At 39.0% G+C, this 15,063-nt stretch overlaps 1 protein-coding gene across 1 annotated transcript in view; it reads right to left on the reverse strand.

The window, feature by feature from the left end:
• Positions 1-416: 416 nt before the first annotated feature.
• Positions 417-15,063, reverse strand: part of LOC121148037 (nebulette-like) — a 97,514-nt gene continuing 82,867 nt past the window's right edge. The window contains 2 exon segments of the mRNA XM_040968016.1: positions 417-5,658; positions 6,997-7,103. Of these exon segments, the coding sequence (XP_040823950.1) occupies positions 5,482-5,658; positions 6,997-7,103 (284 nt within the window). The 3' untranslated portion in view covers positions 417-5,481.

Consider the following 15,063-nt stretch of genomic DNA (forward strand, 5'->3'; position numbering starts at 1 on the left):
GAAGAAATGTGTGCCAAACAAGGACTTTTACAAAGTAATATAATGCTAATATCTAAGTTTTAATATAACTTATACAAGCACAAAAACAAGGACTAACCCACTTTTTTTCAGTTATAAGGAAATGGGGGGGGGTAATTAACGTTCCATGATATACAAGTCATTCCTAGTTTAAAAATCAGAGGATCTTCCTATTTCATAGCATCAATTTGTTCTTGTTCTGTTCTTTCTGCTAAGATGCTTCTTTTATCTTATGAATACAAGAAAATTAGAACTGTACTGCTGAGGACACAGAGGAATTTGTTCTTAAAAGAAGTCAACTACAACGATGTACTACTGCAGTACTTTGATACAGAGTAAGAGAGAAACTGAGCTTGAAACAATATTGATATCACAGAAAAATAAGCTCACTTCAAGGAAGAAAGCACATCTTGAATGACTCACCAGTGGAAATGCCCTAAGTCAACACACATCTGTGACAGATAAGATGGGAACTATCACGACAATTCTAACACCCAGTGTGCTTTCAGGGAGTGTAGCCTGCATCCAATAACCCATGTGCCAAGAAACACGGTGAGAGTCAAGAAGTAGAACCACTTTGTTATATCCTGCATTTATTTAAGCAAACCAGATGTGTAAAGATAGGAAATTAATGCATTTTAATGTTTTACAAATACAGAAAGAAGACACCAACTTTTAAGACCCTGAAGAGAGTGCATCTGAGAACACAATTCTATCATAGGAGACCACTTGCAGGGACCACATGAAAGCCACAGTCATCGAGCCCATTTGTCATTCTTTTTACATTGCTCAAGTTGCTTCTAAAGATAAATCAGTGATTCGCTTCCACATGAATACAAATACTAATGATTATGATTGCCTTGAAGGGTCTGTGAGTGACTATGCTATACATACATGATGCTGGGCTGAATGTGTTATTTCAATGCCATTGTACATTATGCTGGGGAGAAATAATGTCTTACTACACATCTACTATGACATCCACTAAAATATGAACTAATTTGCATAGGTTAGTCCTTTGGACAGCACAATGTTGCTCTAGTCCACCACCAAGGCTTAAAGATTCACAGTGTAGAGGAAAAAAAAATGAATTAAAGCATTTCTACTAAAATATATTTTAATAGCTGGTGTTAACAATTTGCATAACCAACACCAAATTTTGTTAATAACATTGTACCATCCAATAAGCCTCTTCATTTGAAAAACATTTTGAATGTTTGCTTCAAAACGGCTAGGTTCTCAAGGTTAGTACAGTCTTGCATATTTATCATCAGTCACAATTCTACGTGTTTCAAAGGAAGTAGAAGCCAAACTGCAATGGTTCAATTTTGCATTTTTCCACAGGTCAAAAGCCAATAGTTCTATATCACATCTGTCACACCCTTGGTGCTGCTTCCCCAAATGTACAGAAGCTCATTATATGGACACTGGAGAGTGGGACTGTGATAGAGTTTTTCCTTTGAAGCAATCCTTTTTATCAGCAACTGGATCACAAAGAAGTAGATACTATGCAAACCGAACACCACATTTCAAACACAAACAGCATATGCAATTCCCATGAATTTACCAAAATAATATGGACAGAATGGGCAGAAAATTTGCCTGGGCAGCTCCCCAGGCCCATGAATTCCAGTAGCATGAGCATCACAGGAGGATGACCACAGAAGTCTCATAGGATGTCTCGATTTTCTTGACCATCAATAGTTGACAACCTATTGCCTGGAAGGGGCCCTTATGGGACACGCTAGAGAGACACTCCCTTTTCAGTATCTGTAAGACAGGTTGTACCGCGACTTGTTTGCCTAAAATAGTCTCATCTCCATGTCAAGCCACCCAAAACTACGGCAATCTAGTCATGTTAGATTATCAGAAGCAAACAAAGTTCATTTTATATAGCGAATTCAGCCTTCTAACAAAATTATTCTCTTATAATAGATATTTCAAATACCAAAGCTAAATTTAATGTTTCTATATCTCAACTATATATAAATCCATAAGGAATCTTTCAGAAATAGATGGAAGTCAACATTTTCTAAAATTCTAAACCTTTACAGGTAAATACAATTAGCTACCACCATTAATATTTCTCAGGGGCATTCCCATCTCCCCACCACGAAAATACCATTTATAATAAAATATCACTATAGAATAGGAAAAATTTTGCTTGTTTAGCCTTCTTTCCAAGAGCATAACAGATAAACAGGGTAATCAGAAAGGCACCTCTTTTGTATATATCTGTGTTATAATCTTGGTTTAAACTATATCCACTTTATATAGCAATGCGTTAGCAAAGATCATACATACCATCTTCTAATTAGAAACAGTCCGTGGGAAATCATGAACCTGAAAACAAGGGGTGCCACTTGTACTTCCACTGTGTCTTTCAGAAAAGTCTTCCTAACCTATAGAGCGCTGTAGAGCTCTGCATGGAGGGACAAGGAACGTTCAAACTGGCAGACCCACAGTCTCATCACCTTCCGGCAGAAAAGGAGCCACTCTCATGCCAGCCACACTCAGACAGGTGCTTGTGAAATTGTGCTTACAAATCCCTGCGTGGTCCCCTGGGGTCAGGCCCAGGCCTCTGGGGAGAGCTGACAACCAGATAAATATCTCAAACTGAGTTACACTGCGATGTGCAGACAATACCAAGAAGACATCGAGCATTCATTTCGCAACAGGTCAGAAATAGCAAGCTTTCCTGAGAACAGGCACTAGTAGAAATATTAACTACAAAAACAACATGATATTCTGTTGTGATCCCTTTTCGAGAGATGACCCACATACAATTTTGTTTTCAAAGCCTTATAAAAGCATATTAAACTACTCGTTGTGCTTTACTCAGGCTTGAGAACACATCCCACTTAGAAAATCAGGGTGTAGCCTTCTGTGTGTGGGCACTTGCAGTCTTCTTGATTTTTTAAGGACTTGTTTTCACAACTCTTCTTTAGCTGTCAGTGTTACAGGTAAGGTCACTGTAGCCAAGCTGAAGAGGAGCAGGAGGCATGTGGCAGGTGGAAGAGCTATTTCCAGAACGGTGCTTAAAAAAATAATGCTGTAAAAATAGCACTTTGGTATCACACATCTGTGTTTCCTGTATTTCTACTGAGAAGTTTAATATCCTGACAAAGCTTTAGTAAAGATACCAATACCATTGAATGGCAACCCCAACTGCATGCAATGTCGTGTGCTGCCTCTGTCTTTATCATAGGATGATTCACCCTCTGGATTCTGACCAGTTGATAATGGCTAGGAGCTAAACAAACATCACGAGACTTTACCCAAATAGGTGCCGACTTCACATTCAACAAATATGACTTTGAAATCAATGGATGTGAAAAACAGGAGATATCAAACTGCTACTGAATGGTAACTGTACTAACTATAAGCAGTTTCAGGACAGTCTGCTTTGAGCTTCCTATAAATGTGTTATTTCTCAAAAATTCTACATTTAGCCTGGAAACGCAATCAACAAATGCTTTTAAAATCACCAACAGTGGTCTCCCGGGTGAAACATAAATACATACTCTATGATAAAAACGGGTGGGCTTATCGCCCTAGATTCTAATGCACAGATTTACCCAAAAATACTGCAAATTCAGCTTGTATTGGTATGTTTGTATAGACAAACCTCAGAATTCAAATAGGTTTAATCAATTTAACCATGATCAATCATTTCAAAGAATCAGTGAAGCTGGTTATTGGTAATCTCTCAAATGCCTTCCCCAAACTCTATTTGCCTCAATTTTTTAAATTGTATATCACTGTAGCATAGATGAAACTTGGATGTAATAAAGTTTTTCCTCTTTCAGTCTAATAAAATGAAATTATAGATTTTCAAAACTATTGAGCTAAATAATCATAAACATCAGTGAGTCAGCTTTGTCCTCTGGGCTGGTAAACATTGCAATAAAGATGCCTTGCAGAACCTGCTGTTAACTTCCTTGACTACATCACGTAAGGTGGGCACTCCCACAGCCCATAAATTGGATGACATGCTTGCAACTTTGCCTTTTTAGTGTGCATTTCCAGAGTCAGAGCCTCTAAGAAAGCCACCCTGTTGCAGGTCACAAAGGGCACATTCAGAGTGGCTGCCCACCTTGACTGCAGCCCCCAGGTGAAGCTTCAGGGTCCACCAGCAATATACGCACTGATGGTTATGCATGAAGCAAAACCCTGCAAAGTCACTCATTTGAAAACCAAAAGGTGACAACTATTGCTGTCTTAGTGGAGAGCATGTTGGGCATATACCTGAAAAATCACTCCTTACCTCATCCACTAAGGTGATGCAGAAAGTGTTAGGAATTCTTAAGAACCAGCATCAGTGGCTAGGATCTGAATGGCAGTTTTTGCACTCAGAAGCCACATCACCACAAGGTGGACTTGGCCACTTTTGGTTTGCTGGGAATTTTTTCCCCTCAAACATTCCACAGTCCATCCCCCCCCCCACTGGTTCCTATTAATTTTTCTTCACTTTAAAATCAACAGCAGTGCTAAGTTAATGAAAGCTGCTTGATAAACACCTAGATCACTTATTTACTAGAGTATACATGTTATTTTCTAAGATGTAAATCCCTCAAAACTAGAGTACAATGCAGCAGGAAAATCTCAAGCAACTTTTCAAAATATGTAATTCTGATGAACCGGCAACTAGAGGAAGGGCCATAGGGAGCAGCCACACTTTTTGCTTTAATTACAGGAGTGGGCAGCGCAGTTGCCTATGTTACAGAAGCTGGAACTTACGGGACATGCAATGGAGTCAGGACGGCCAGGAAAACATGACATCACAGTGGCCCCATTAGAGCAGCTGTGAAGGGCCTTGGTCCTGACACTGTACACCAGGGTCCAGAGAATGGAGATGGAGCGTACAAATGAGAACAAAGAGATCTCAAGTCAGTCTAGAAAACGTGGACATCTCTAGGTCCCTAAGGCCACTAGTCCACATAATTATAACCAGACTGTCTTATCCCCAACGCTTCCATTGATTGTCTTAGGCAATTTTTGCTTGAGCAAGAAATCGCCTAGTGACTCAAAAGCTCATCAGTATTTAAGTTATTGGCTGCATTACTGAGTTAAGTGGATTGGCTTCTTGGTGGTGATTCCAAAGTGACAGCTAAGAAATCGTATATTACTCATTACATTGAAGGGACAATCAACACCTCTATTAAAATCTACAAAAATACATTTTCCCAGAAGGGTTCAATAGCCAATCAAAAAAAAAAAAAAAATCACAAACACAGTTAGCAGCACCAGGTCTCCAGACATTAACAATTTTGTGTATAAGAATTAGCGAAAATGCTGCTGCTTTCACCCCAGAAGTCATTCTTCCTGGTACCTGTGTGTCTACTCGTCAAAGTAAGGATACATTATTGTAAAATAACTGCCAAATTTCCTTAAAAGTATCACCTATCTTTTAAAAAGGTTTAGAATACATGAGAGTAAAGCAGAAAGGACAAAGAGAAAGACTTAATTAACAAACTCAATGTAATTGGCCGGAAGCATCCCTGTTCTGCCTGTCCTCTGCACGGTGCCATACATCCAGCCATCATCGATGGGCTGCACGTTGACAATGTAGTCGCCGTCTCGGAAGGAGACTTCATCTTCATCCTGGGCGCTGTAATCATACATGGCTCGGTAGGTTCTCTGCAAAGGCAAAAAGTAATTACACGATGCATGTCAAAGCAGCCATGGCTCTAGATACTTAGCCCACAAGTACAGTAACTGTTAGGAACATTAGCAAGCACATTGCTTTCGAGGCATTTGTCTAGTTGTACTGATTTCAAGTTAACCAGCTTAACAAAATACACTTCTGGTGGGTAAATCCAGTTTGAAACCGCAGTTATAACAGCAAGCCTGTGGGAGAATAGGCTTGGAGGAGTAAAGCCAACTTCCCAGCATCACACAATTTCAGCATCTCAGGTTATGCAGGGTCTCCCTCATGTCAGTCTTCAGAGAACAAAACCCACCACATTGGCAGTCCCCAGTACTCTGGCAGAGGCCATGGACTTTTCTTAAACAAGAACTAGGGATTTTTGTTTCGCTTCAAAGGTATTTTAAAGAAAGATAATCTACTCACTTCTTAGATGTTTTGATATCACACTGACAGAAATTCAGCATATAAATGTGCAGAATCTGGAGGCACGCATTATGGAAGTATCCCTGGGAAAATCCTGAAACTGAGTGTTCCTATGTTTATTCTTATCTCGGGTTATGAGTTCAGCTGTATCAGAGAATCTCAAAATCCAGGGCATTCCCAAGCTGAGGATACTGCCAGGGCACAAAGGATGCCAGAGAAATTCAAACAGTCACCTGTTTCTAAGTGTTCGGGGACAATCAGGAGGCTGTGTCAAATTTTTGGAAAAGTAATTCCAGCATGAGATGTCAGGCATAAACAGGTGGCTTCAAACTCCACACTTAGTGGATGCATCAGTAATTCAGGATTTCCAGTGGGGGAATCTGAAGATGTGTGCTTTTCTCCTGTGCCATTTAGGTTTTTATGGTCATTTTGATTAAATATCAAGACTAACTCTTCAACATGCCCTTCAAATATGAAGGCATTTCAAAGAGTTCGTGAAAAAATTGAATTAAAGATCAGTTTATTTTGATGCAAAAAAATAAAGAAAAATTCTAAATCCAGACATAGTTATTTCGCAATATACATTTTTCATGAGTTGTTTGAAGATTCCTCCCATCTGTGCTTTTAGGCATGGATTACATCACTTGATGATACTAGTTATAAAAAATAAATCAAGATATTGCACAGGATCCATTTATTTTTTTATATGCTTACTAATGCCTTCCTTTTTCAACAGTTTATGCATTCCTCACTTCCTTTGAAAGAGCTGTAGAACTAGCAGCACTTCCTAACTTTTCTGTATATGAAAAGGCTCAGTATTCATCTAGACTCTCCCATGTATGTTTATACTGGTGCTTCCACGATAGGAGGCTGGATAAGAAGATGCACGCATGATTGACACTTACTAGATTTGGAGGATGCTGCATGGACCTCATGGATGACACACTGGCCTGGTGCATGAACCCGTAGCCCTGGGAATGGCTTTGCTGGTAGGCTCCAGGAAGAACAGGTGCTGTGTGGGAAGCACACGTGCATGAACACAGCTTAAACTCAGCTGTAAAACACCACTGCCCCAGCCCTCCCAGGAACCCCGCGCTGTGCTGGCAGCTTCTGAAAGAAAACGCCTTTGTCAGTACGTGTGTATTTGGGTAGCAGGGTTATGAGCCACCTCTGGATTAGCAGTGATTCCAGTAAGTAAGGACACACAGGGAAAATCAGTAAGACATGCAGTGGAAAAATATTTGAAGTATTTTTACTACTTGGTATGTGACAACTACACAACCACAAAGCAACATTCCCAATAATCCCTTGACAAAATTCCAGTTTCATTTGGCCACACAATCCTTCCAGGCATTTTCCAAAAACTAAAAGCCATATTTTTACAGGAACATAATGGATTGCCAAGCCAGCGCCGGAGTATCAGTGTTTCTCAGGTGCTTCTCATACAACAGGTCACTCTCAGAATTTCAAGACACACAGACGAAGGGTGATTTTACAAAGATGGTAAAAATAACATCGTTGACAATATGTTGGCTCAGCAAATCATGAAAAGCCTACAGCCTTTAGAGAATCTTTTATTTAGAAGTTATGGATTCTTCATTTTGTTTTGGTTTAAGTCAAGCCAATGCACATATCATGAAGTCAGTCAGATGAATAAGGTACCACATTATTTAAAAATCTTGTAAGCTTTGTCTTTCTATATTAAAATGATAGTATTGTCCAGTTGGTATTGTTCTTGCCACTCTTTGTGACAACCCAAAAAACACTTCTCCTGTGTGAGAACTCTGAACTTTAGAGAAACTAACACAGAAGCTGCATGCAGAAACCAACAAGCATCTGACTGTTTCTCTGTAACCTGGATTTCAGAGCTAGGAGCTTGAGGGGAAATGAGAGTATCTTAGCAGCATGTCCTGCCTCAGGCTTTGAAAAATTTATGTTAGCAATTATGTACTTCTAATTCTGTATAACTTGTAGATATATCTGCTATAAATTTCATAAGACTCTGCCATTTTTGTTTAATCAGGTTGAACATATAAAGTAATTGTAATAGGTTGGTTTATTCAGGACAGTTTTTATAATAAAAGGGATAAGCAGATTATTTTTGATATGATGAATAATTAATATTTTCTAAGTGGCTGATTTATTCTAATGATATGTGAGATCTATATTTTAAAGGAATTTAATCATTAGCAAATCAGAGATCATTAATGTGTTCTCCAGATGATAATATTAGGTTAAATGCAGATGTTTTCACACTGTGTTGAGTGAATTTGTACTATAATGCTGCTACAAATTGCATTAAATATCCACTTAAAGCATCAAAGACAAATTAATAGGGTCTTTCCTCAAATGGTAGTTCCACTGCAAAGTTGCTAAAATGTCATTAAACATCAAATACTTCAGAAAATGGCACTTTTTAAACATGTCAGCTCAATTTAAATATTTAATATCAAGAGATGTCAAGAACTTTGTTAAAATCAACCCATAAAGGGAGAAAATAATGAAATTTCCATAATAATTTTCTACGTGCATTTACTCAGCATTGTGTGTGCTAGAAGATGGAAGCGCTGACCATTCTTTTACTTGCTGCTTTAACTCTGAGTAAACATGGATTAATCCATGTGTATACACAGCTTACTGTACTGTCTGTCACACAGTCAGCCTCTGTAACTGGTAACAAGCTTTATGACCATTGTCCATGTTCTGGGCAGGCCAGGCATGATAGTGACTGATAATGCAACTCTGGGAGTAGTCCTGGCCCTGTCCCTAGTTAAGTTAATGTCTGGATGCTTAGAGCCTTTCCAATTAAATATGTGGATCCACGAGTCATTCTACATGCCCACATTCGATGGTCTTGAGCTGGGTTTGAAACCATTTAAACCCAGAACATTAAGCCTGGCACACATCTGTACCCTGGTCAGCGTAACTGGGTTCTACACCCAGCCCCAACTCTTGACTTCAGCTTCCTGGCAGCTTGGATCTTGGGAGGTAGTAGAGTAGGTGATGGCTGAAGTAGTTGGATCCTTGTCACCCACCGGGGAATGTGGATCGGTTTGCCAGCTAGTGGGCATTTGGAGAGTGAGCTAATAGACAAGAACTCACTCTGTCTCCCTTTTGACTTCTCAAAAAATAAATCTTAATTACTGATCCCTTCTTTAATTATTATTTGCATCTACTTGTAAATTCTGAAGCTTTCATTAAACATAAACATCTTTGTAAGCTTACTTCAAACAAAATGAGAGGCCAACATTAACAATGGTTCAGTGAGTTAACCCACTGCCTGTGAATCAGGCATCCTATATGAGTGCTAGTTCAAGATCCAGCTGCTCTCCTTTTGAACCAGCTCCCTAATGCACCTAGGAAAGTAACAAAAGATGACCCAAGTGCCTGGGCTCCTGCCACCCATGTGTGAGACCCAGGAAGAGTTCCTGGCTTCAGGCTTCAGCCTGGACCTGCCCTGATTGTTGCAATCATTTGGGGAAGTGAAGCAGCAGATGGAACATCTCTCTCTCTCTCCTTCTTTATAACTTTACCTTGATTAAAATCCAATGTGACATTATTTGCTATGAATTTTAATTTTTGATATTCAGAATTAGGTACAAATATTTTCCTTTTTTAGGTACATTTTCAAAAATTTGGAGAAAAAAGTTGCAGGAAGAAAATGGAAAAAAATGAAAAGCACATTATTTCATACTGCGTAATATATTTATGCTCCCATAACTGATACATCACAGTGCTCACCTAGTGAATTGACACATATGACCTTCAAGGAGACTGTGTAATAACTATCAAACAAGACAAGAAAGAAATGTGTTGCCTGAAATCACTGAGGGTTGCAGAAGCAGGAGATAGAGCTAAGAGTGAGAAACTATACAGAAAATATTATCCACGGATCCCTTCTAGTTCCTCTTTGTGCCTCTATTGATTGCTCTTTTTAAATTATTCTATTATCTCCCATGGTACAGTTTTGTAGGTATAAGGATTCGCCCATTTCTCTCTGCCCTTATTCTTCCCCACCTTCCCCTCCCACGATTCTTCTCCATCCTCACATATATTACAGCAGTATAGTTCTCCAGCAACAATTGCAAGTTAAACATTCTGTTACCCACATATACCACAGCACTGTAGGTATAGACAAAGGCAGAAAAATCTAGCATCATATTATTGAAATATATTTAACTGTTCCACTGGGAGTCCTTCCTTTGGGAGTAGCTATGCATATTGTAGGCTATCTTCACTTTCTGGTATGCAAGTCTTCATTATACATTTCATTGATGAGAATATATGTATATATTTGTTCACCTATGCATCCATTTATTATATATTCTGCATAAATATTACCTTATATCCGAGAGAATATATGACATTTGTCCTTTGGGGATTGGCTTATTTACTGAACATAATGATCTCCAATTGGGACCATTTTGTTGCAAATGGTAGAATTAAAAGAATTTCATCCTTTTTAAAGGCTCAGTAGCGTTCCATGGAATACATATACCACAGTTTCTACATCCACTCCTCTTTCAATGGGTATCTGGGTTGTTTTTATGTTTTCATTACTGTGGATTGTACTGCTACAAATTAGGGTAGCTTCCCATATACAGATCTCATTTTTTGGAATATATTCTCAGGAGTTGAATAGCTGGACCACATGGCAGATCAGTTTTCAGTTGTATTAGCACTCTCCATACTGATTTCCATAGTGGCTGAGCTATCCTACACTCCCATGAACAGCGGAGTATGATTTTACCCCATATCCACACCAGCAGGTGTTGTTAATAGATCTCTGAATGCTGGCCAATTTCACTGGAGTTAGGTGGAACCTCAAGGTAGTTTTTATTTGTATTTCTTTAGTAGCTTATGGAAATCACTCTTATATCCCTCTTTGACTAAATTATTTAACACAAAAATTTACATGGATGCTATAAAATCTTGTTACTTACTGTAGCAATACAAGAGCTTTTAGGAAGTTCCTATTATAGCTATGAAAAACATTACCTGAAAGCCCAGAGACATCAGCTTAGATAAAGCAAACACCAACTTAAAAAATGGTGGTGGTGGTAGGGAGCGGGGAATGAGGGGCAGAGGGCGAGGGGCAGAGGGGCGGTTGATGGAAGATCTGCTTCTCCTCTCTGTCTCTCCCTCTCTCTCTCTTCCTCCCTGGTCCATTCTCCACTCCCCACCTTCGTAGCTTTCACAATCTAATAAATCTAAAAATAAGCATTTGGTTATAAGATAGCTTTATCAGATATGTAATTTCTTCCATGAGCATATGAAATTTGAAGGGATTTGCAGAAGCAAGATGTTAGGCTAATTTTATAATCAGGGCTTCTTATCAAAGAAAAACACATGGCACCTGCTCTATGATGCTATTGTTTAGATCCAATTCGTATTGGCACTGATAAATAATGAAAAGATACAATTACTTTCCAATTGAAATTTGGAGGGTTTTTTAGTCAAATAAAACTACAAATGCTTTTGTTATCCTAACACAGCAACAAAATGCAGAACTGTGACTCAGCTTTCATTTAACCTTGGTAAGATTTATTGACCAAAGTCCTAGAAGCTGAATAAAGCTCCAAGCATTTTCGGCTCTACCACAAGTCCTACAACAATTACAAAACTAGAAATGTCTCTTTACTGCGCAGCAAAGTTCCTCCATCAACAGCCAATACTAATATTTCCTGCTTCACATCTGTTCCTAAAATGGAAGGAGATACACCCAACATAAAGCAAAACAAACAAAAATCTCAGAGGATACAGAGATCATAAAAAAGAAGGAAGATCGGGAAGCAAGGAAATCTACGTAAACATACCAAAATGAGAGTAACTGAATCAAAGAAATGGTCCCATAATTAAAGGGATTAAGTTACCCAAATAGGATTCCAGGTTGAGTATTGCACCCAGAGTGGATGGAAAATGAGAGTATTAAGGGTCTTTGGTATGCACATTGCTTTGCATCTTGTCCTTTGCTGATCACAACTGTCTCCTATAATGGATATCATTCCTGCTTCAGGAGATTAAGTAGGAAGGCAGTATACCAATTATCTTCATGTAATGAAGCCAGAGTAAAGGTCTCAAATCAATAAGACAAAATGGAGGCTTTGAAGGTCCCACAATGATGGCAGAATATGTAGATGGCCAAATTCTGAACGCAAGGCTTCAATGAATAGCTATAGCTGTAACATGAACAGAGAAAACATTTTTTTTCCCCCGTAGGCATACTTTTCTAACAATCCAGAATAAGGAGAGTATCATTTTTCAGAAACTTGCCAATGAAGAGTTTAGGATACCATGGAACTATTATCATATCTCATAACACTACATAACAGCAGTTTTTATCAGTTCATGCACATTTAAGAACTTAAGATTCTGTTTTCAAAACAAATAATCTCTATTTAGAAAATTAGAAGGGGAATTGATTAAAGAGAAAACATGAAGATGCCACACATTTTAAATCAAAATTTTCAGTAATGAGCTAGATCCTAACTGGATCATTTCTGGTAAAGGAATAAGGTGGCTGAGGTTAACTGACAATGAAATAGCCCTATGGTATGGACTTTAGCTAAACTTTGAGGAGGTTTCAAAGAGCACATGGAAAATGGGATTAAAAGATACTTCTTTTGGTTCAAGAAAAGCCTGAAGTTCGCAAATCCTTTCTCAAAACACACTGTTTCCATTAACCTTCTGAAGCTCTTACATCTGTTACTCAGGTTTCATGTCAGGGCTTCAGCTCCTCGTGGCTCTGGATTCTTCCCACAAGCCCTGGACTGAGAACTAAGTCCACAAAATCAATGTGGAATCTAGCAGCAAGAGGCTATTTTTTTAAATGAGAAAAATTTTCACATGGTAGAAGTCTCTTTCCTGCAGAAAACAGAAACAAGCCAGACTGCCTCTAACTTTTTTTTAAGTTTGTTGGAATTTAACTGGAAGCTGTAAATAGATAACTACCTATCTAGAAAACAACCTTGCTATATAATAAACTATAAAGAAATAACTTGGTTATTGAAAAAGAATGATTTACCATTGAGCTAAAATCACCAAGTTTTAAAGACATGCCATTTTTGGATACGAAACAATTTTCCAATTCTAGAAATCATGTTAAAACAAAATTAGTCATAACTATTTCACTTATAAGCTCTCAAACTCAGCAGGGACAACAATTTACAGAAGGAAAGGAGGTTAAGGACAGAAGACAAAAGCGTCCGGTTTTTGCAGATTCTGGCTGTGTGTGAAATTCACCTAAAATATTTGATAATGTCCAATGAACATTACGATACACGTAACATGTGTGGGGTCTCTGCCTCAAGGATCCCATCAATAGGTACGCAGTCATTGTCAAGATCACACATTCCATCCACACCATCTGATTCACAAGCTTGTGTCTTCATGCACCCAAGTCAACTCAATTTGCCTTTTAATTCCATTTTTACCTCAACTTTCTGAAGTCCTCCTGAATGATGTCCAAGTTTCCAGAACAATTAAATGAGAAGTGGCAAGAGGGGAAATTTGGGTATTGTCATGCCATTTTTCCCCGTCTCCCAGGTTGTTCAAGAAGTGGCTCTGGTGAAGGAATGCTGCACTACTGTGCCCTTCCCTCTCCCCGACGGGACAGAGGTAGAAGGCACATGTGGCTCAATCATAAACATGAAATTTCCAGGTTCCTCCTGCACCCCAACGCCTTGTGTGTAACATCTTAGGAGGAAAATGTCAAAACCAAGGACCCAGCAAAGAGCAGGGCCTGGGAAGAAAAGTCAAGGGGAAGCTCAACACCAGAGTTGACAAGTATGCAACTCTGCCAGCCAGGTAAGCACCAGAAGACACCTTGTGGAACCTAGTGCCTAAGGGCTGGCCAGGGTTAGACCTGGTCACCTTCTGAAAGACTGTGTAGCCAAAAAACTGCCTCTGCAACACTGTTAGACTCCGGAGTTTCTCCTTGTAAGCCTCCATATTATGTTTGTTTTAATTTTCTTAGTTAGATTTTATTACTATAACATATAACATCCATAAAATTATAGAATATCACTACATAACAGCAATAAAATTCCTGCTATCATTACTTTAAGGTTATAATTTCTTTTATTGCAGAATAATATATATATCATAAACTCATTTTAACCATTTTTAAGTGCACAGTTCTTTCAGCATTAAGTACATGCATGCCATACAACTTGTAAATTTCGTAAGAAAATGTAATGTACATGAAAGTGTTTAGCAGCTGGGTACACTCTGTGAAAGCCAATGAGGGAAAGATGTGGCATCAGATTCCAATTCCCCAGAAATACACACTGTAGTTACATAAACAATAAAGCAAATGTAAATCAAAAGCTTAGAACCAGGAGCCAACTTGGTTTGCCGTGGACTATCCTCATTTCAGCTCCGACAGGAGTGTCTCTCAAGAGCACACCTATTCCCTAGCAATGTGACATGCCAGGCCCCATGCTTAGCAGATCACCTACAGTATAATTGTCACCATGTTTCTCTTTTGCCATATATTTATAGTTTAGCAGATTTAAGTAATTTGGTAAAATATCACAGCTGGGTGGAAGCCAGGATTTAATGCCAACTTAATAATCTGACTTCAGAACTCAAAGTTTCCACTGTACTAAAACAAGGTAATCATGAAAGAAGTGACACAACAGCAAAAGACCAACTTCCAAACACTCATGAATTCACAAAAGTGCAATGGCTCCACTGTCTGCAGAGCAAAGAAGCTTTTGGGGTACTGAGGACCGAGGGGAGCTTACAGGGCAGGCCAGCAGCCATACTGGGTAGAAGAGGGTGGAGAGAGAGAAGGCCACAATGAGAGAGCTTCAATACACAGGAGGCTGGCCCGCATCCTCTCGAGCGCAGAGGGTGTGTGCAGAGTGACCGCTGGGAAAGTAGCCCAGCAGGAAGTTAGTGTGAATGTGATTGACAAAAAAAAAATGAGGGAGAACTAAGAAGATGAGACTCTATTCCCCACTGAGGGG

Source organism: Ochotona curzoniae, unplaced genomic scaffold (assembly GCF_017591425.1).
Source record: "Ochotona curzoniae isolate NIBS_2020 unplaced genomic scaffold, NIBS_Ocur_1.0 scaffold_4683, whole genome shotgun sequence".
NCBI lineage: Eukaryota > Metazoa > Chordata > Mammalia > Lagomorpha > Ochotonidae > Ochotona > Ochotona curzoniae.